This window comes from Tympanuchus pallidicinctus, unplaced genomic scaffold (assembly GCF_026119805.1).
Source record: "Tympanuchus pallidicinctus isolate F22 unplaced genomic scaffold, pur_lepc_1.0 scaffold55, whole genome shotgun sequence".
NCBI lineage: Eukaryota > Metazoa > Chordata > Aves > Galliformes > Phasianidae > Tympanuchus > Tympanuchus pallidicinctus.
This window is the reverse complement of record NW_026294775.1, coordinates 15,058-37,561: the sequence shown is the minus strand read 5'-3', so window position 1 is coordinate 37,561 and position 22,504 is coordinate 15,058. Positions and strand designations below refer to the sequence as shown.

General features: G+C 38.8%; 1 protein-coding gene across 2 annotated transcripts; it reads right to left on the bottom strand.

Annotated features, from left to right (window-relative positions):
• Positions 1-13,488: 13,488 nt before the first annotated feature.
• Positions 13,489-22,243, bottom strand: LOC128091919 (natural killer cells antigen CD94-like). 2 transcript variants are annotated; one of them, XM_052705335.1, is made up of 6 exons: positions 22,116-22,243; positions 19,563-19,661; positions 18,419-18,505; positions 17,974-18,128; positions 15,536-15,648; positions 13,489-15,218 (listed from the first exon to the last, which is right to left on the bottom strand). In XM_052705335.1, exons 1-6 carry the CDS (start codon positions 22,240-22,242, stop codon positions 15,098-15,100), a joined length of 702 nt encoding a protein of 233 aa, XP_052561295.1. In that variant the 5' UTR covers position 22,243; the 3' UTR covers positions 13,489-15,097. The 2 variants fall into 2 exon arrangements, with proteins under 2 accessions (XP_052561295.1, XP_052561296.1); XM_052705336.1 differs by having other exon boundaries at positions 15,536-15,624.
• Between the last annotated feature and the right edge of the window lie 261 nt (positions 22,244-22,504).

Genomic DNA, 22,504 nt, shown 5'->3' with positions numbered 1-22,504 from the left:
TCTGAGTTTGTTCATTCCAAATTATTCTTTTCTCCACCCCTACCCTAAGGGTGAATGGATTGAAGGTCATGTTACTGACCTGTTTAATTGGAGGTCAGATTATTCTCTCTCCTCCAGGACCTTTTCTACTCCTGCACTCATGTTGTCCTACTTCAGTAAGGTTCAATCTACTGAAACTGGCCATGTGATCAGTGTCTGGAGTATGCTGCAAGTGGGATATTCCTGCTGAAATGAAAGCATTTGCAATATAATAAGTAATTATGTACTGAATGATATATGTATGTATGTATGTATACAGTGCCTACTGTATTTTCAATTTTAAGGCTCTGCCACCAGCCCTGTTGTCTCCTGCTATGGCAGTCCTTCAACAACAAGTTGAAGGACTGCTCACTCCTCTCTCACAGGCCCCAGTTCTGTGTGGGCAGACAAATCCCCCCCAATGCTCTGCTATGCAGGGGATACATGCCAATTCTCTTATCACAGATGCTATGTATGTATCCTGCAGCTAACAAGAACATTCAATTCAACAACCCAAAAGTTTTCTTTCATTTATACAACTGCTTGGTATTTCTGTTACTTCTCATGACCACTAAGAATAGTACTTTTTAAAAATTGTGTTCACTTTCTCTTCTGAATTGCTAAGATAGAAAAAAAAATGTTCTATAATAATGTGTTACTATTTGTGTTTGGAAACTGCCTGGGACTGGTGTATATGTTAAAAGCAGGATAGCATCTGTAGAGACATATTGCTCAATGTTGCAATTACATTAATCTAGTGAATCATTAGCCTTGTTGATGCATTTCAGAGTTGCAGAGCAGAACCAATGGATTCATGAATGTTATGTGTTCTCACAAGGAGGCTAAAAACCATTTACCACTCTCTAATTATAAAAGTAGTGATGCAGTGTAACCATGCATTAGCATGAACTGCTTTTTTTCTTTTTTTTTTTCTTTTTTCTTTTTTTTTCTTTTATTTTTTTCCCCTCTCTCTCATTACTTTTGCTTCAAAACTAGTCTGATACTGAAAGGTTTCTGTGTTTTGGTAGACAAATAAGAAACAGAAGTGTGAGTGATTGATTTTGTATTTATGTAGCATATGGATAATATTCTTTTTTCTCTCTCTTCTTAAATTCTTTTGTGTATTATAGGAATTCCAGTAGAAAATATTCCTGCCCATAGAAGAGGAGTTGGAGACAGATGATTTTAAGGTCTTTCTCAACTCAAACATTTTAATGTTTCTATGATTCTATGATTTATAAAAGAAAAAAAAACCAACAATGAAGAAATGTAAAATAGCTTTTCTTGTATGTACAGCCTTTAAAACTGATGGGGTTCAATGTAGAAAAGAAGTGCAAATTATCAACGTTTTTCAGGGGATTTTTTCTCATTTTTCCATAAGTTACCACCAGCTTTTTAGCTGAAATTTAGAGGTTCAAATGCTAGAAAAATCAATTTGAAAAAAATATCAGATAAAATGATTAAACAATTCTAAAGAAATAGTATCAGTGCAGTATGAAGTAACCCCTCCCAAAAGCATACCGTAACTCATTCTTCTTAAGATTTATTGATGATTCTGTTTCTATTTATATGGCATTGCCATTATACTGTGCTTCCAGAAATTTATCTGCTGCCTTGCTAGCCTGCCATCCAATTATTATTTAAATTTCTTCACTGTCTCTTGTTGTTTTGCCTCAGTTATCTCTCTATTTTGTCTTCATTTTATACTGAAGTAAATGTTCGCTTTCTATTTTCCCTTACTGCCTTTCAAAAGGTTTTAAAAATATGATCAGACTCCTACAGACTTGCTAAAACAAACACAAGTACCCCATAATTGACTTTTCGCAGTTCTTTACCATTGTTTGAAATCTAAGAGTCCATGCCATAGTAAGCTGTGCAGTTTCCATGTGTCCTTCCCTGGACACCAGTCAAAGCATACCTGAGTGTGGGCAGAATACGCTTGTGTCTTCTGTCAGCAAACATGTTCTGGTTTTATCAAGGGGTGGATGTCAAGGCTGTTCTTTTATTTATTAGGTAGCATGATCTTAAATGGGAATAAAACTTAAAGCACTGGAAACATGCCACTGTACTGTTCTCAGAGCTTGTCGAGAGATTACTGCTTACTCTTCTAAGGAGTATTACATTAAAGCCAACTTGATTAGTCATACCAAATGCTTCCCCAGAGGCATTTAGAAATGTAAAATATGGAGCACATTTGGGACTCACGAGGCCTCCCTGATACTTTTGCCATTGTGGCAAGTCATTATGAAGAGTTTTTTTATATTTTATGATGAATAATGATAATCTGAAAGGGTTCTGTTGCTTACAAAGCAAAAATAGATTTTTATTGAATGAACTATGTGCAAAGAAGCTTCTACATTTCATTCTCTTTGCATAGAGTTATTATGAGAAGGTATGACAGAAGATTCACAGGCATCATCTTATTGAGGAAAAAACAAGACACTCTTGGAAATTAGTATTTATTTGTCTATTTGTGTCTGCCCAGATGATAGAGTCGAAGTCACTGTGCTCATTTTTTCCTCTTTAAGATAAGTCTGGGTCCTGGTGCTAATTGGTGCTCTCCTTTTGTCCCAAAGATTTGCACACAGATGGGGAGACCAGCAGTACTTGGACTGAATGCAGTAGAGTGCCATATACAATAACTCAGAAACTAGTTAAGTTTCTCCACCATATGTCCATGCACCTGAAGTTTGACAGTACATGGAGCAGACTCTCAAGCTGTGTCTCAGTGGCAACCTTAGTACAACGATATGCTGCTCTGCTCCATTAATCATCCTTGCTAGGAGGAGGGAATTATCACATGTCACGTGTAACTGAGCCTAGATTGCTGCTGGGCCTGAGCTAGTGTAGGAGCACAGTGTTGTTCTCTGGTATGTAAGTATTCCACCTGACTCCCCATTAGTTCACTTGATTTTTTCAGCTCACTGTCTTTTACAGTGCAGACATACTTGGAACAACAGTTGAGAAACCTGGATTCATTCATGTCCCAGTAATGGACAGTGGCTGTGACAAGAATATGTGCTTCCCCTTCAGGACAAGCATGATGTGCTCATAAGCAATAAGCAACAGGGATAAGTTATAGTTTCCACTTCATTTTACCTTCATTCCTCTTAACCATCTTAGAAAGCCCTTCTAGATAAATTTTCTGGACATTAATCACTGCAGAATAAAGCCAGAAAGCAAATGTCCTTGCTACTGAAAAACATCAAGTAATTGTTTAGACATAATCTAAAAGTAACATCAGTTCCTCTTCACCTTTTCTCTGCCTTCTTTTTTGTTTCCAGAAAAAAGGACTTATTCTCCAAACTGGGTAACTATGCATTTGTTCCAAGAATTGAGAATTGGTGATTTCTATGCATATACATGAAAGTAAAACACTATTCTGGGATTGTTTTAGCTTCTGGTGAGGGTGTGAGTTCACAACCTCTGGCATTTCTGTTATGAAATCCTTTAAAATAAGCAAAAAAAAAAAAAAAATCTGACTTCTATATGAATAATTCTCTCAAATCCCAATGACATTGACCATTCATTTAATCCCAATCAGAATCTTTTGTCTGCTTTTCTTGTGGGAAGTCCGAAACCTTTGATTCCTCTTGCAGCCTTGCCAGAAATAACTACAGAAGTGACATGTGCTATACAGACCTGAGGTTTGTGACACTGGAAAGAATTACAGATCAAGGATGTCCAGACTGCCAGAGCAAAAGGTAGCAGTGGTGGCTGGGGGCAGTTGTGCACATGGAAAACTTTCACTGTGGAAAACAATTTTTACATGGCACTCAGAAGAGATTGTCACCTACATATTTCAGGTCAGATTCTGGGATCCCTTTGGATTCAAAACTTCAAAGAAATTGGAGGGACAGAGAAAAGGAAGGAGATTAAAAAGAATGGATGTTTGAAGAAATTGGAAAAACTGTTCAGATATGAGAGATAATTAAGACTGTGGGAGGCAGTTAAGTAAAAATGAACGTGTTCACACTGCTTATTAAGTGATATCTCTTGCAAGTGATTTACCTAAGGGACCTTGTAAAGTTTTTTTCACTTTGTTCATTTTAATCTGACTAACTGAAGTAAATGCTAAAGAAAGAAACAGCTTACCCCTCAAGAAGGAATGGATAGACAAATAAGTTTGGGTGCTTAAAAGTCATAAATAGTATGCTGTGTAGCTCACAGAGGATACAAAGGAAGGTAGGAATGTGGCTAATCCCATGTCTGTATTCTGTACTTTACACACAAGTGTAAAGAGTTGATTTAGAATTGTTGTGTATGAAGTATAACAGGAAGAAAGTGAGATTTTACGTCCATCCTGAATAACCAGATGAATTTATTAGGCTAGCAGACTGAAGGGCAGATTGAAGTAAATTTTCCTTTATTGACTATTCTACTCAGCGATCTTCTCATTTTCGCTTCTGAGTGATCCTTGTATTTTGTACTTGAAGGCTGAAACTGAAATCCCAGTAGGGCTCTTGTCATCTGTTAGGTAAGAGGGTTACAGGACATAGGAGATATAAGGCAGAAGTGCCACAGGTGAGTATCCCATCTATGTCTGTTAGTGATTTAAACATAATGTAAGCAATTGTCACTGAAGGGTTGTGCTGGAGTCTAGTAAAAGAATACAAAAGTCATAAATTGGAATAAGCTCTTTTCTCTCTGTTCTGGGACTCTGCACTCATTTAAGTTCTCTGCGTTTGCCCACTCTACAAGAATGGTGTGTGTGTTTCCATGTATAGGACTGTGTTTATTTGCAACTGAAGGTATATAGTTTTGCTCCCATCTATGCCCTAATTTCAGATTTTTTTTTTTTTTTGTAGGGACCTCAGTGGTGAGTATTTCTGAAGTTATTTTCTGGAGTAGAAAATCAACTCCTAGTTTGGCAGGTTAGGCATTCAAAAGCTAAAATACACCAATACCCAGCTGTGTATTAACATTTTAACCATCTTTTGAACATAAATACTTTCTTGATGGTATCTTCACATGTGTAAAATTGTTTTGCCAGTGGATGAGGTCAGTACAAAGGTCACAGACACCAAAGTAAAGAAATACGTTAATCTTAAGTGTTAAACAGTGAGATAAGTGAAACAATACAGCAAGAATAAAACAGAACAAGGCAATGCACCTAACCACTACCATATGAGGATAGTATAGTGATTAAGAAAGATGCATCACCAGTTGCCCTAATACTTTACCATCATCCAGATCCACAGTTGCTGGGGAGCTCTGGTAGCAGTGAGGATTTGGAGAGCTTTTCCTGGCAACTGGGAGTGTGTCTGTGCATAGATGAGGTCTTCACTGCAACCAGGGCATTAATCATCATCGGAAGACAGATTTTCCTTGAAATCACCAAAATGACCACAACAGTCATTTCAGAATTGAAATATCTAGACAGAATAAAGTTCAATAGAAACTTTTATCCTAAAAGGTTCATCAAATAACAAAAACAACAAAAATGCTTATTCTTTTATTTTAGAAGCTTGTTTAACAAACATTTTATTGGGTAGAAGGATGAAAGTAACCCCTTGTAAAATAACCAGCATCACTGTCTACATTATCTGTTCTTGTGCAAACTAATACAGATATTCCTTTCCTCTTCAGTAGTTCCTTGTCCACCAGTCAGTGCCCATATACAAGCCTATCTTATGGGAACTTCTTTCGATAGACTAGGACTGAAATTGAGTTTTTAACTTTGAGCCGTAAAAACAGTGATACAGGGAAAGCAGACACTCAAGTTGGGTTAAATGCTGGCTATTTTGATTCAGTCAACCTCTCCTGCAGCCAAAGAAGCATCTGTCCTAACCTTATACTTTTCAGTCATGTCTTAGTAAACGTGATTTGATTTGCCCTCACTTAGCATGAGCCAGATGACACTGTTTAACTGGTTTATAGTGATAAAAAGATTTTTATCTGATCACATAAAGAGAAAAAAAAGTCCCTAATATTAAATCCTCGTAATGTTCTCACTTATACTGACTTCACCTTGTAACTTTCCTCAATGCATTCTTGATGCAAAGGTGTAAAAGCAAAGAATTAGTTACAATTGTAAATTGGATGCTTTGAGTAAAATGTTGAAATTTTCTGAGGCAGAGTGGTTACTCACAGTCATACATTCAGAATAGGGGTGTGAAAGGCTTGCTGAGAGCTGGTACCACCAAGAGCCTTTGATAAAATTGGAGGTGGGACCCAAGAAAGAAGACATTGTATTTTCAGTAGGTAATAGGGCAGTCTTTAGCTTATAAAATATTGGGACTAAATTTGACTGGAAGTACTTTAAAAATAACAGGGTAGGAGGATCAGGGATGATAGTTTCACTTTCTGAGGCTGCTGAATTAAAATGGGAAGATAAAATAGTTGCAGGACAGTTGTGTGTGCCTGAAGCAAGGACAAATTTATTAGGAAGGGATTTAATAGTTAAATTAGAATTGCAGTTGAGAACCTGTGAAACAGGATTAAGTGTTTCAGTGAATTTAGACAGATAATGAGAAAGAAATAGATCCCAAAGTATGTGTGGGAGAAGGAAACTAGAAGGGACTGAAAACTACTCTCTTAAAAATAATTGCTCAGGAGAGGAGTGAAGCAGTGAAACAGCAACAATATCCCATACCTTTAGAAGGGAAAATGGGTCTAAAAGCTGTGGTACAAACACTACTGACAAGTGGTCTTTTGAAACATTGTGCGTTGAAACATAACACTCCGATTTTGCCAGTGTGAAAGGCAGAGGGCATATCCAGGCCAGGGCAGCTAAATAAAAGATAAGATAGTCTTCAAGCGCTACCCTGTGGTTCACAATCCCTACTCTCTTAAGATTCTACATGACTATAAATCGTTTAGAGCAAAAGATTTGAGAGGTGCTTTCTGGATCTGTCCCTTGGATCCAGAAAGCTGAGATCTTTTTGCATTTGAATGGGAAGACCCAGGATCAGGACAAACACAACAATGTGGGTGGGCTGTTTCGTCCCAAGGATTCACCTAATTTATTTGGATAAATTTTAGAAGGAGTAATATTGTTGTATTATGTAGATGATTTGTTAATCTGTGGGGCAGAGAAATCAAAACGGAAAGAAAAATAAACTCCTAAATTTCTTAGGAGAGCAGGGACTGAGGGTGTCCAAAAATAAGCTGCAGTATGTAGAGAAAGAAGTCAGGTGTCTTGGACACTTAATTTCAGAGACTCATAGAATCTCAGAATATCCAAGATTGGAAAAGACCTCTAAGATCACCCATTCTTACTGTCCTCCTATCACCAATATTTCCCACTAAACCGTACTCCTCAGTACATTTAAATATTTCTTGTACACCTCCAGAGTAGGTGACTCCACCACGTCCTTGGGCAGGCAGCCCATTCCAGCACCTGATCACTCTCTCATAGAACAAGAATTTCCTAACATCCAATTGAATCTCCCCTGGTGCAACTTGAGGCCATTCCCTCTAGTTCTATTGCTAATTACACAGAAGAAGAGACTGACCCCCACTTCTCCACAATCTCCCTTCATGTAGTTGTAGAGAGCTCTAAGGTCACCTCTGAACCTCCTCTTCTCCAGATTAAACAGTCTCAGCTCCCTCAGCCACTTCTCATGAGGCTTGTGCACCTCATGAGGGGACAGACTGCTTCTGCACCTTCAAGACTCCCTTCTTGAGGAGCAGCCAGCCTTCCTGCGTCTCTTTATCCTTCAGGGCTGAATGGCTCTCTCCATACCAGTGTCCTGAACAGTTTGAAGTCTGCCCTCTAAAGGTCCAGTAGGTCTCCTCCTGACTTCACCAAGGATAGAGAACTCTACCATTTCATGGTCATTCTGTTTAAGACAGTTCCCAACCTTCACATCTCCCACCAGTCCTTCTCTGCTTGTGAACAGCAAGCGAAGTGGGGCACCTCCCCTGGTAGGCTCTCTAACCAGCTGCATCAGGAATTTATTTTCAATACACTCCAGAAACCTCCCAGACTGCTGCTTCCATGCTGTATTGTGTTTCCACCGTTTATCAGGGAAGTTGAAGTCTCCCATAAAAAGTGCTGGCAATCATGCAACTTCTGTCTGCTGATAGTAGAATGCCTTATCTGTCTCTTCATCCTGGTTAGGCGGTCCATAACAGACCCCCATCAGGATGTGGTGTCCACCCTTTTGGCTCTCCCCCTGATCCTTACCCACAGAGATTCAACCTTATCATTCCCAGCCTCAAGCTCACCATCAAAACCCTCTCTAACATAGAGAGCCATGCCACCATTCCTTCTTCCTTGCATACCCCTTCTGAAGAGCTTGTAGCCATCCATTGCAGCACTCCAATTGTGGGAGCGATCCTACCACATTTCTGTAATGGCAGTTAAGTCATAGTTTGCCTGCTGCACAATAGCTCCCAGCTGCTCCTGTATGTTGCCTATGCTGTGTGTATTGGTGTAGATGCACTTCAGCTGGGCCCCTTGCCTCACCCTCAGTCCCATCATCATTCCTCTAGGTTCATCTCTAGCGGGGATGTTTTTATCCCCTTCCCCTTTCATATCTAGCTTAAAGCTCTCTCAGTGAACCCTACTAGCTCCTGGGCTAGGATGCATTTCCCTCTTTAAGATAGGTGAGACCCATCTGCAGCCATCAGGATATGAAGGTGATAGACATGGGAAGCTTGCCTAGTAATTGATCAGCTCATGCTTGTGAATTACATGCCTTGAATCAAGAGCTGAAGTTATTACAAGGAGAACAGGAAACTATATATATAAAGACTCATGAGATACTTATGGAATAGTATGTACATTTGGAAAAATTTGGGAAGAAAGGGATTTAATATATAGGAGAGAGAAGGAATTGGCCCATGAAGAATTGATTTTGGAAAACCTGTTACTACCTGAAGAAATTGCTATGGTACATATTAGTAATATCAAAAAGGAGATTATTTGCATTCTAGCATGGGGGAAAAAGAATCTCCTGATGAAAAAGCGAAGGAGGCTGCTTTACAGTCAGAAAAAGTAATGAAACTGTCTCAGATGCTTGAAATGAAGCCTCTTCCTGAACATCAATTTTCAGTGAAAAAGGGAATGCAGCTTTTAAAGAGTTAGATATAAAGGAGGCAGAAGGATGATGGATGCCCCTCAACAGTAGGGAAATGATAAACAAACAACTGATTAGAGAAATTTTAACCATTCTGCATTTGGGGAGTCATTGAGGAGTCCAAGCAACGTGTGATGCTGTATTGAGAAAGTATGTGTGTATAGGATTGTATACAATGGCCAAGCAGATACGCAATAGCTGTATAACAATGAATAAATAAGATTCATAATCAATGAATAAATGAGAATATCATGAGAAAACAACTTTTGGTGGACAGGAGCCAGGACACAGACCTTTCCAGAGCATACAAGTAGATTTTCCTGAATTAGGGAGATTTAAGTATCTGTTAGTATCAGTAGACCATCTGTCAGGGTGGGCAGCTGGCAACAGCTAGTGTAGTGACAAAACCAATTTTGGTACAAATAATCCCTAGATATGAGGCTGTGCAGAATATAGACTCAGACAAGGGAAGTCATTTTTCTTCACATATCCTCCAAGGAGCTAGTGAAAAATTTAGAGATAAAGTGAGAGTTGCATACTCCATGGTATCCCCTCTCTTCAGGAAAAGTAAAGTAGATGAATCAGACATTGAAAAAGCACCTGTCAAAATTAATTCTAGAAACCAAATTACCATGGACAAAGTGTTTGCCTTTAGCTCTTCTCAAGATTTGAACTGATCCTAGAGAAAATATAGGGGTATCACAATAGAAAATGCTGTTTGGGTTATCATATTTAGGTGGAAATGGTGAGGTGCCCACTCTCAAAACCAAGGATAAGTTTTTTAAGAACTATATACTCAGGTTGTCTCCTTCCTTGTCTCCTAAGGTTTGTAGATTTCTGGCTCAAACTCTGCCTCTGAATTTCTGATGCAGTCATTCCAGGCAAGAGACTGGGTTCTAATACAAATCTGGAAGGAGTCAAAGCTTCATCCTGAGTGGGAAAGACCATTTCAGGTATTGTTGATCACCAAAAGAGCAGTGAGAACTACTCACTGAGAAAAGAAGCAGACACACTACACGTGGTTTAAAACCTCCACAGATCCTAATACTGGAGAAACAGAAGATTCACTGGAAGATAAATAACCTTCACACTGGAGAATTAAGAGAATGAACATAACCTGTGATTGGAAAGAAGGACTGACATGTATAGAATTGGACTGTACACAAGAGGAACTATAGATGTCTGTGGTTGTGTGCTAATATTTGGAGTATTGATTTGCAAACCTAAATTTCCAGGTTTCTGGTAAAACTGAGGACTAGAACAAAACATTGCAAACCAGTCTGTTGTTTTAAAATTGCCCAAATTATGATACCAAATGTTGATTAGATTGAACACTGGGGAGGGACTTCTAAAGTTCCAATTGTAAATTACAAAGAATTTTATGAAATAAAATTACAGTGGAGGAGGCAATATTTCTCTTAATTATAATAGAGAAAGTTTGTAGTCAAGAAGATCTGAAATGGCCATAGCAACAACCATATATACAATGCACTGTTAGCACAGGAACCAATCCAACTGATAGTAGCTATAGGGATTTCAGCTCGACTGCTGTGGTTATGCATAGAAATAAAGTACACTCTAAACAAAAATTATCTGGGATAAATTTAAGCAAATAATCTCCTTAGCAGGAAAAGCTGAAGTCCTAGCTGCAGAATGAAAAATGGAACTACCTACAAAGAGGCATCTCAGGTAACAATTAGCTCTGTAGAGAATTTTATGAGTATTGCAAGGTGCCTTATGTCAATCAAAGACCTGACTGTTGGCATAACTCTACACTTACATATCCCGTGCTTGTAATCTGTTAGTAGTCTAACCAGAATTTTGAGCCAGAATGTGTGTTTAAAATAGATATAACCACAGCTATCTTCACAACAACATTCTCTCTCTAAGAATATCCTGCCTTTACATCTTAGGATTCAGATCACTTGGGTCATTTGTGACTGGAAGGGTCATTAGATGCCATGGTCTCAAGCTCACATTAACTAAACTGGGAAGAGTAGGAATAAATCCCAGCAACAAAGTCCTGAATTTGGCTATTGTGGTTATACATGGGACCAAAATGTATCCAGAATAGGAATGGGATTGGTATGATACTTCTCAGACAGCCAAATGTCATGCTGTACCAGCAGATAGAATACAAATTGGCTGCCAACTAATTAATGGATCTAGCTATTGTAGACCCACTGAAACTGAAGCACTGCATACTAATGGTATTAGAACAGAAAATCCCAAGAATTGAGATTTCTAACTGCGTATAATGGAATGAAACACATGATGGTGGGGAAATTGTTAGAGGGACTTGGAACAGTTGTGAAGCAATCTAGAGAAAAATGGACGAGGAATTCTGATCACAGTGCACAGTGGCATAGAACGAATGAAGAAAGATAGAGAACAACAGTGGTGGGACATCCTTTTGGAATGGTTGCACGCTGCAACACGGCTTTTCAACAAGATGTTCCACCCTGTTGTGGTTATTCTGTTTTGTATATAAGCTGTTTGTTCTTGATAATAATCGTATATATTAAGATTTGGAAAACTGAAAGAAAAGTAGTCCTGATGGGCTAGAGTTAGCAACAATCAAGCTAGGCTATTAAGATTATTCCTCTTTTGTAATTGTTCCATTTCCCTGTGCAAAAAACGCAAAAGAGTAAAAAGAAAAGAAGGGGGGAATTGTGAGTTAAATAGTGTTTTTGTAGTAGAAAACTTCTAGCACTAAGGCACAGGCTCTTACTGAACGTGTAAGTGTCTTACAAAATGGCTGCAGGGGTTGTTTTTCACAAAAAAAAAAAAAAAAACCTGTTGAGGCAGAAGCTAGTACAGAGTAGAGTGAGTATGTCAGGTATTTTGTTTTTCAGAACATTCCAAACAGGTGGTTAAAAACTGATACTAAGCTAAGGCAGATAGGCAGGGTAGGGAGAGCCTTATATACATCGTCCTCTTGTCTCCTTTGAAAAATGAAAAACAACAGGTGGGTGATAGACCGTATAGGGAAGCATGCCTTAGCAAACGCGTCGAGTAGGTTGTGCGCCTGAGATGCTCAGGCAGTGAGTGCAAGGAGGCAGGCTGTATAATGGTACCGATTTCACTGGCAAAGCGCACGCTTTCTCCTTTGCCATAAGGGGGCGTGCACCCGCCATTCCAATGATGAATAAACTTCGCTTGACCGAAAATTGTTGATGTTTTGTGTTTCTCACAGGGCTCTGCCTGCGTGGTAGTTGCCCTGCATATGTGCTGATGATTGTTTGAATACAGCAAGAACCTAAGGAGGAAGTTTTTGACTCTCAGGGTGGTGACACACTGGAACAGGTTGCCCAAGGAGGCTGTGGATGTCCCCATCCCTGTAGTCATTCAAGGTCAGGCTGGATGTGGCTCTGGGCAGCCTGGTCTGATGGCTGGCGACCCTGCACATAGCAGGGGGGTTGAAATTAGATGATCATTGTAGTTCTTTTCAACGCAGGCCATTCTATATGATTCTAAGGCATCTGTCTGCCTCTTTGGCACTCTAACAGAGGGCGAAACATGAAAGCTTTTTTTCTATTAAAGTCAGATCATCTAGTGTCTATAGAAATTTCTTGTAAAAATGAACATCAATAAAACAAATCACATTATAACCAATTCCAGACTTCACAGTCTGAACCTGAAGCCACCTGTCCTTTTTCTACAGAAATTTCTGGCAACATTTTATTTTCACATTCTTGCATGCTTATTCTTACCAGAAACAAAACAAAACCAAAAACTGAACAAAACAAAACAAAACAAAAAACAGTGACATAATGCACAGAAATAAACATTAATCCTATAATTACATATTTATCTCATTTATTGAACTAGAAAGGATAGACCATTTCTATTGTCATTGAATACCATGGCACAGGAAGTTCAAAGAGCAAGTGTCAGTTGCACCTTCACTGATATTCAGAGACAGTTAGTGTCTGGATGGCCTTTGTGGCAGATGCTTTAAATGAGAATATCTGTCTTCTTCCTCGTATTCAGCATCTGAGAACTCATTCATACATTCCCTGCATTAATGGCAAATGCACTTAACACGAGCAGTTTACAGGAAACCCGGGGCCTAACAATTTTTTTTTCACAATGCTGCTATCATATATGCAACAAGAAAATGAACCAACAAACCAAAAAGTTGTATGTTAGCCATGATTAGTTTTTCAAAAGAAAACGGGGCAAAACTTAGCAGCTTATTTGCTACCTGTGAATTTTTCTTTCAAGTTCTATGAGGAGCGGCTGAGGGAGCTGGGTTTGTTCAGTCTGGAGAAGAGGAGGCTCAGGGGAGACCTCACTGCACTGTACAACTTCCTGAAGGGAGGCTGTGATGAGGAGGGGTTTGGCCTCTTCTCCCAGGCAACAAACAGGACCCAAGGAAATGGCCGCAAGTTGTACCAGAGGAGGTTTAGGTTGGACATGTGGAAGAACTGTTTCTCTCAGAGAGTGGTCAGGACTGCAATGGCTGCCCAGGGGGGTGGTGGAGTCATCACCCCTGGCAGTGTTCAAGAGGCATCTGGATGAGGAGCTGTGAGATACGGGTTAGTGCTTGTGGTAGCAGTGCAATGAGAAGATGGACTAGATGATCTTATAGGTCATTTCTAACCTTGTGATTCTACGATTCTGTGGAAGGAGCTGAAACCTTTGAATGGATGAAATATTGTACCCTACTTTCAGATACGCATGTTTTATTGCAGTAGCAATGAATTCTAGATAGTTCAGCTGGTAGCTCATAGAACAGAATCACAGAACAGAATTGTTCTGAAAATCTCCAATATTGATACATTAGGAATTGGCTCTACTAAGTACTGTGAAGTAATTCAGTTCATAAGCATCTTTCATCACACTAGGTAGGGGGTTGGTTTTTTGTTGTTTTTTTTTTTGTTAGTTTGTTTTTTGAATGAATTGCTTCAGTCTTTGAAATCACTTTCAAAGGAAATTATGATTATTAAAGACACGGCATTGTATTTAATTTATTTTAAGGAAGGTCTCCAAGCGCTACTGCGTATCTATCAATCAATCAATCTATCTATCTATACATATATATCCACAGATAAGGAATGTTTCATGTATGATATAGACCATCCGTCTATTATGCCCATACACAAACTTCAATGATCTCACGCCATGAAACTCCACCCAGAAATCTAGAGGCATTGTTTTGTTCCAGGAAGTGTGACAAATTCTTTAATAGTATATGACACATACTACGTGTCTTGGACTCCAGAGATCCCAAACAGTGTGGATACAACACATGAACATAGATATTATTTGTGGCAACAGATGCTGCATCAGTTTGAATACTCATTATCTGTGATTAAAGCATGTCACTGTTATCCTTACTACTATTTACATAGCAATTCTATTTATTACAGCACTGACATTTTGTTTAGGTAATATTTTAATATGCACATGACATTTGGGTCTAATTTTTAGAGATTTCTTCTAGGGATTTCCTGTACTCTTCAAAAAAATGTGCTTCTGTTTCTATAGATATTAATGCATATGCAAAGAGAGTTTTATTAGTAAAGGGAACCTTGTGTTCATTCTGTATTTCTATACTTCAAAGAAGGGAAGAACTGGAAGAACAGAATTAGGAACAAGGGTATGAGTAGGCAAGCTAGTCAATAACAGGGTCGTGTAGTTAGTGTATACAGTAATTCAGTGGATAAAATCATCAAGGATATGGAGATGGAGTAGTTTATGACTGGCAGCTGTAGAATGCTGAGGAAAGGAGAAATTGTAACAGAAGCACAAGAAATATATGGCTCTGTGAGAATGTGTGGTTGTCCAAAAAAAGATTCATGAAAGAATTATTACTTGATTGTTGCTAACCCTTTAAAATTGCTTCCTAGGCTTTTAGCTTTCTCTCATCTATGAGCCTGAGTGCAGGCAAAGAGGAAGTTTAATCTCTGTTGACCTGCCTATTTGAATTAACATTCTGAGAAATCTGCATGATAAACAAACAAAAACAAAAGTACATTTAAAACACCTGGTTCCTAGAAATGGTATCTAACAGTGACAGAAGCCACATTACTTCTCACAGTGCTTCTTCAGGCAAATTGAACAGCTCCTTTCTCACAGATCCAGAATTGCTCTGTCGAACAGGAGTTACTGTCATAAATAATCTGTCCATATAAGGAGGCACAGAAGTTGTGATCATGTAATACAGTCCTAGAAAATTAAAAGATGGGAATTAGTAACGTCCCAGTGATATTATGCGCTCTGTTGGATTTGTTATCATACTGATTTGCCACTGAAATGTAGTTATTTCCCCCTCAAAGCTATTTTATTAGTGCTTTTTGTGTCCAGAGCCAGTGACTGAGCTGTTCTTTGCTACTCTCTGTTGATAGCTCTATAGCAGATATGAGCATCTCCATGTTCCTTCATCATTGCATATGTGGCAAACATGGGAAAGTAAGAGTAATTGCAAGTTTCCTGCATGTTACTGGAGCCCATAAGCCAGAACCACACTGATTATGAAGTCTTACCAAGCTTTGGCTTCTCTTGAAAGAGCAGTTCCATCCTCCCAGAACCAGCCATTCCTTTCAGGCATGTATGATAATCCAACCCAATAAAACTGTGAATCATATGGCAGAGAGACCTGTAGCAATGGGAAAATCATCACAATGATATTTCAAAAATAAGACTCAAATTCCCTTATCTTCCAGCTGTGAAGTGTCTGCAACTAAATTGCAATTGCTAAATTATATGAGTAACCTGTTGCCCTATTCTTGTTTCCATGATACAATGCTGGCTGCTCTGATTATAGGATCCTTCAAATACCTTTATTTATTGAACTGTCACAAGATAAATGTGCCTTGGATCTGCAAAACAAATGCTTTTATAAAGAAAAATATATTATTTTTTCTGTCTTAAAGTATTTATGTTACAGACATGAGGGCATTGTTGAAGCCCCAGTTAGAGTCAGCAGAGATATGGCCAAAATGAAGTCTGAGATGTGATTCATCTCATGCAGTGGGAATGGTAGAGAGTAGTGATTGTATTGGCTAGATCTTCCACTGGCTTGTAATGAAGCCTAAGAAGTAAGCTTTGGAGACCACTTACAATGCAGATGTCTGGTGTTAAGTGGAATGAATCCCTGCCTACAAGGGAGAATTTGTTTGCTAAGCACAGTCCTCTAACACCATTTTGGATAGCCTAAGCTGTCTAAAGTGTTGTCATAGGTCTGCTGGCAGACACCCATAACATACGGGAGAATTATGTCATTCTGAAGCATTATTTAAAGGTGAGAGAGTATACTCCAGTGCATCTCAGATTGCACTAGACAACTATGCTTAGGCACTTGAATAATTCCCTATATGTGCTTTTTAAGATGTTCCTCAGCATCTTAACCTGCTCAGATCCTCCAGAAACTATTTCTTCGTAGGGATGCTTAGGGACTCATCCACAATTGAAAATCTACAACTAGCTTAACTTGGCCTAGTTTCAGTCAGGTTCCAGTGATACATGCCAAACACGGAAGATAAAGCAAACACCCATGCATCTGTCATCAAACTACACATGGATTTATATAGCACACAAAAATCATCTCTTGAATGGTCATTCAAGGTGTGGTGGTCAGGTGTTGTCCAGCAAAATGGACAAGGATTCTGAGCTCAGGATCATAGAATCATAGAAAGTTTAAAGCTGAGAAGAAAGTTTTCCATAGAAAATTTGAGTTGAAAAGATCTTTAAAATCATCAAACCAACCATCACCTGACCCTACTAAGTCTATCAGTAAACCGTGCCCCTAAGTTTCAGATGCACACATCCATTAAATATCTCCAGGGATGGGGAGGGGAGAAACTTTCCATGAAGAAGTTCTTCTAAACAGCTAATTCAAACCTCTCCTGGTGCAACTTTAGGCTGTTGCATCACATCTTATCACTTGGCACCTGATAAAAGAGACCAACACTCTCCATCGTGCAGCCTTCTTTCAAGTTTTCAGGTAGTTGTAAGAGAGTGATGAAGTTTTCCCTTATCCTCCTCTTCTCTAGGCTCCTCGTAACTCTTGCTTTCAAGACCCTTTGCCAGCTTCATTGCTCTTCAGTTCTGCTAGACCAAGTAACGTATCAGTTCTCTACTTGTGTATATCCAGCTGATTTTCATTAAAAAAAAAAAATCCAAATGGGTATTTATGCCTTAAAGTAAGAGAGTTGAGAACTCACATTTGAAACTAACTCCATCTGAAAAAAGGAGGGATTTTCACACAAGCATTTTCCTTTCAAAAGTTTTACATAGCCAAAAGCAAACAAGGATTTTTGGGCTTTGTGTAAGCTTAACAGCTAGTGAAAAAGAGGTATCCAGATACGTGAGTACAGAAAGGGGAAATATGCTTCTGCCAGTAAATTACTAATTTTTCATTAGTCAACAAAAATAACAAAATTAAGAAGCTTATTTAAAACTATTAATTCCCTAAATCTTATTCAGTCATAATGAAATCCTCTGCTGTCTATCCTTTGTGCTGTCATTAATGTCAGTCTTTGAAGGGTGTAATACAGTGACAAAACCCAAACTGTGGACTGCCATTTTATACAACAAATGACAGCATTGTGTACTGACCACTCTAGATCAATTGTAGACCTAGGTTTGATGCTAGGAGTTCTCAGCAACAAAACTTGTGGAAAGAGATAACAGAGATATATGTTCTGTGTGCTAGGTGTCCTTTCCATGCTGACAATATGCAATTTATCTAGGGATAAGCTAATTTAGGTATTTCATAAATTCAGTGTCATTTTTGCTAACACAATTAGTGTAACACAAGAAAGTGTTACAAGTCATAAAAATCCTCTAATTTTCAAAAAGACCACTTGACACAGAGGAAACAAATAAAGGCCTTGTAAATGACCAAACTAATTTCTGGTCGCCACATTTCTTGACGTTAAAATACATGTGACATAAAGGAAGAATGAGATTAAAACTATACCATCTTTATTTTGTCTTTCAGCACAATAAGTGTGGAGTTTCTCGTGGAACAGAACTCCTGGCTTTCTTTCCATGTTTTCTTCTGTTTTGAAACATAGAAGCAGCTGCCAACTTCACTGCTTTTCCACCTTGCTGGACAGACAGCACATTCTGTTTCTAAAAATCAGAGAGAGAGTACTTGCACATTTGCAAGTAACACTGGGGCTTCAGCTGCTGGCTTGACTGAGGAAAGAAGATTAAGGGTAGTTAGGAATCATCTGAGATGTTTGGAGGCCTGTGAGAGACAAGTTGTTATACATGTTATTTTGTTCATGTCTACATCTCAAATACCACCACACTTACAAGCAGACAGTAGGTGAACAGATTATTTTCCCCATGGTTTTACAGCTCTCAATGGGCTCTGAAAGTGGATGATTCAAGCTTATATACATAATCAGTACATTTACCGTTCCTTGCCCTCCTTTCAAAACACAATGCTTCCCTCATGGCCTGCAGCTTCTTTCCTTCTTCAGGGTCCTGGTATATCTGAAAAACTGAAGGGATGAAAATTCTTATCAGAGTTTTTCCTTTAAAAATAATTTTAAATTGTAGCTCTTGGTATTCTTCCAATTTTTGTCTGATTTATTTGCATGTGCGGCCTATACATCATCTGTATTGTTATTTTTTGAAAGGAGTAGGGTGAAGGAGATTTTCAGCCAAAAGTGAATTAATTGCAAATGGATTTAATAGGGGTCTATAGCTACTCAAAGGACATTTACAAAAAGGGAGCAAAACTGCCCCGGAGAGCAGAAAGCAATATGACAGTAGGCAACCATCACAAATTAAGAATTGAGGTATTTATGTTGGTCACTAGAAGAAAGTTCTTCATCAAGCTCCAGCACTGAGAAAAGAAGTGGTGGCATCTCTACCCTTGGAGAATTTCAAAAGTGATCTAAACAAAGGTTTAAATGTTTATATTTGTGGTTACTAATACTTCAGCTTGGGATGCATCGGACGGCGAACTAGAAACTCACATAAATATTTCTGAGCTAACAATCCTGGACTACCCTGAGCGTTTGTCCTGAGTGCTTGCAAAAGAATCCTTCCCACTGAAAAGGAGCTTGAACTCTCTCTTTGCTTCGATACGTACTGTAGCATCAGCTCCAATTGATAAATTGAAATGTTTCTACTGTCATCAAATTGTCATCCTTGCAAAAAACTTGCAATTCAAGAAAGTGGGAATGGTAATTGAAAGATTGCAATAACAGTCACTGGAGGCACTGTGTAGCCAAGGAGATGAATTTCAGTTACAAAAATTAAGCATTTGAGGAAGGATTCAGCCTTTCCTCGGTTACTCCTTTTAAGTGCAGTGGAAGTTTTGTTGCACCTGGAAGGTTTTCTGTCAGTGTGGGATGGGGCAGAGGCTGTGAATACAGACCAAAGTCAATCTAAGTGACATGTGCAGATGCACAATGGAGCAGGGAATTTTCCATTCTTGTTATATTATTTCCATGGGTGTTTGGAGGGATGGTCAGCATAAACAGACACAGCAGTTGCACTGCTGGAAGTAAATCACTGCACAGCAGTACCTCGGGACACCACAGTACTTACACAGGGACAGTAAGACCACCAGACCTGTGAGCAGCACCAGGCTCAAAGCGAAGAATGCCAAGGTTGCTGGTTGCCTTATGGCGGATGAGGCAGAGACTCCTGGAACAAACAAGAAAAAAAAATCAGCAACAAAAAGGCCTCCTCACAGTGGTGTTACCTGCTCTCCAGCATCACCCCCTTATCTCTTCTGTAGACCTTCTCTTTTACTTACCACAAAGTTTTTGTTATCACTGTCCTGAATTTCTAGGAGTTTTTTTGTTTGTTTTGTTTTTTGTTTCTAGAAATATCCACTGAAAATATGTATTAACAGAGGCTGTAGTGTAGTGTTTTAAAGCAAAATCTCTTCTCAGAAAGTAGGTAAGTAAATTCAGTTTTGAAATTTCCACAATTCTAGAAATAGTAAAACAAACTGTGAGATTTCGTCATGAAGGAAAAAAGATACCATCTAGTTTTAGATAAAAAATTTCTAGCATCTGATTGGAATTTCAAAATGCTTGCAGCGTTCCAGCATTAAACTGTGCATCTTTCTTCAGGCTCTTTCTCAAAATTTCCATTGGATATCAATGCCCCATCAGGAATATAGTCCTCCAGAAATTTAAAGCTGACTATCCTCTAATTAAAATATTTTCATATACAATTATTTCGTGAAGTAGTGATCTACAATTTTCTGTAATACTTTTCCAAGTCCAATCCACACTCTACTGGTTACAAATGCCAAGTTTGTAACTTTGTTTGGACTATTATTTGAGTCCAGTGCATGCAAGGAACAAGTCTTTTATAAGGTGAAAAGAAGTATCCTCCAGAAGTGCCTAGATGATACCCAGACTGGTAACTTACATAGCCACAGCTGAGAAAGATGATCCTAATCTTTCTTGGTTAAGGCCATTTCACAAGATTGCAGAAGACACAATGCTGTGGGTAGTGACTGGTGTGCAGGAGGGTAGAGATGCTTTTTAAAGCAGGAATGAGCTGCAAGTGCAACAGAGCTTGGAAAAGACAAATGCAAAGTCCTCTACTTCTAACAGTATGACTCCATTAACCAGTGCAGCTGGAAAGCATGTATAGTGATCAAGATTTCAAGGTCCTGGTGTACAACGTGAACACAAGTCACCAGCGTGCACTTATGGAAGGGAAAGCTGACCATCACTGTGCTGCACTGTCAAGACTGTAGGCAGCAGCTTGAAAGAAATCAGTTTCTTCTCTGTTTAGCAGCCATGAAGTCACATCTGGAGTAACATGTCCAGTGCTGGGGTCCTTCAGTCAAGAGAGATGTAAACTAGCTATAGAGTCCAGCAGAGAACCACTAAGATGGATAATACAAGTCACACCTACAGAATAGTTGAAGGAAGCTAAGGGACCTAATTTCAGTCCCCCACTGTGTAGAAGAGCTTCACAGACAGAGCCACAGCCTTTTCAGAGGCACAGAAAAGGGTATAATGCAGCAGTCACAATTTGCACCAGAAGAACTTCTGATTAGATGCGAAGAAAAACAATTCTTCCTTTCCATGCTGGAATAGGTGCACACAGAGACTGTGAGATCTCCATGCCTGGAGGTTTCCAAAATTCAAACAGGCAACAGCCTGAGCAACTTAATCAGACTTAAACCTAGTTAGCCCTTTCAAGATGCAGAGTGGCAAAGATGAACTATGGTGATTACTCCTAATTAATTGGTACACAAGTCTACCTACATGTCCTTTATGTCCAAAAAGAGGTCATTTAAGAGTTTTCTGAGCTTGCCATCATGTTTTCTTCTGGGAAACTCTGCCTTTAGATAAGACTACCTAATATGTATCCCTGCCTTTCTGGCTTCTGCTTGCCAACAGCTTATCCATCCTTCTCACTTTCAGAGGATAGTGCTGGATCTATTCCAAACAGCACCAGAGTTATATCAGTTTAGTCTATGACTGTTCTGTTCAATATATGATTAGCATCAATTATGCTTATTTCATGCAAAAGCCTGTTCCTTAAGTTCTGAGCAACAGCAACTGTATTCAGGTTGCATTCTTATGGACTCAGGCATTCCACAAGCACAATACACTTACTTAACAAAACTTATTTAACATTCAGTCTCCTTACAGAAAAACTTTGAACTACTTTATTTAACACTCATTTTCCTTTTAGAAAGACTCTGAACAAATAAAAATACATTCCCATATGAGCTTGCATTCATACTATGACTGAAAAACAGAGCAACTTTCTGGTTCCACTGGCTGAGCAAGCTCCTTCAATTTCCAAAGGCTGTCTTTCTCTCTTGCAGTACCCTACTGTAACAAATAAGTCTTACCAAAATAATAACATCTATATGAAGGCAGAATTTGTCTTCTGTGTTTACATAAATAGAACAAAATAATTGGCATAAATATAGACCTCAAAGTCTTCAGAAAAAGTATCTTCTGTGATCATACAGCACATCACCTAAGACTGCTTTTTCAATGAAAATTTAAACAAGAATATACTATAAAGTTTTGAAGGATTCTAGAGTAACCAAGATGAACATGCTAATTCAAGTTACATCCCGATTCAGACAGATAACTGATTTCCATATGTACTTACTGTCTACTGTAACACAATGGGCTGGAGTACTAAATATAGGACATTTGTTATTGCTTGAGTATCCATCAGTAATAACTGAAGCTGGGAGTCGTAAATTTAGTGTGGTGTAGCCTTCCTCATCCTCCATCTTAAGCTTGTCACACTTCTTTCCAGCAAGAGTAGTAAACAGGAGATGGGGGACACTGCAGAGAAACAGATAGGGCATTGGGAATGGTTTACATTTCAGCCTTTCCAGGGAAACCACAAAGGAAGCTGGCTCTGTTCTGATTACTGTGCCATCATAAAAGTATGTTAAGAAGAAAAAAATTCTCTATCAAGGATAGGTAATTTCTTGAACATGAAGGCCTGGAATCTTGGGTCTTGGTTGGAGCCTAGAACAGTTTCACTTG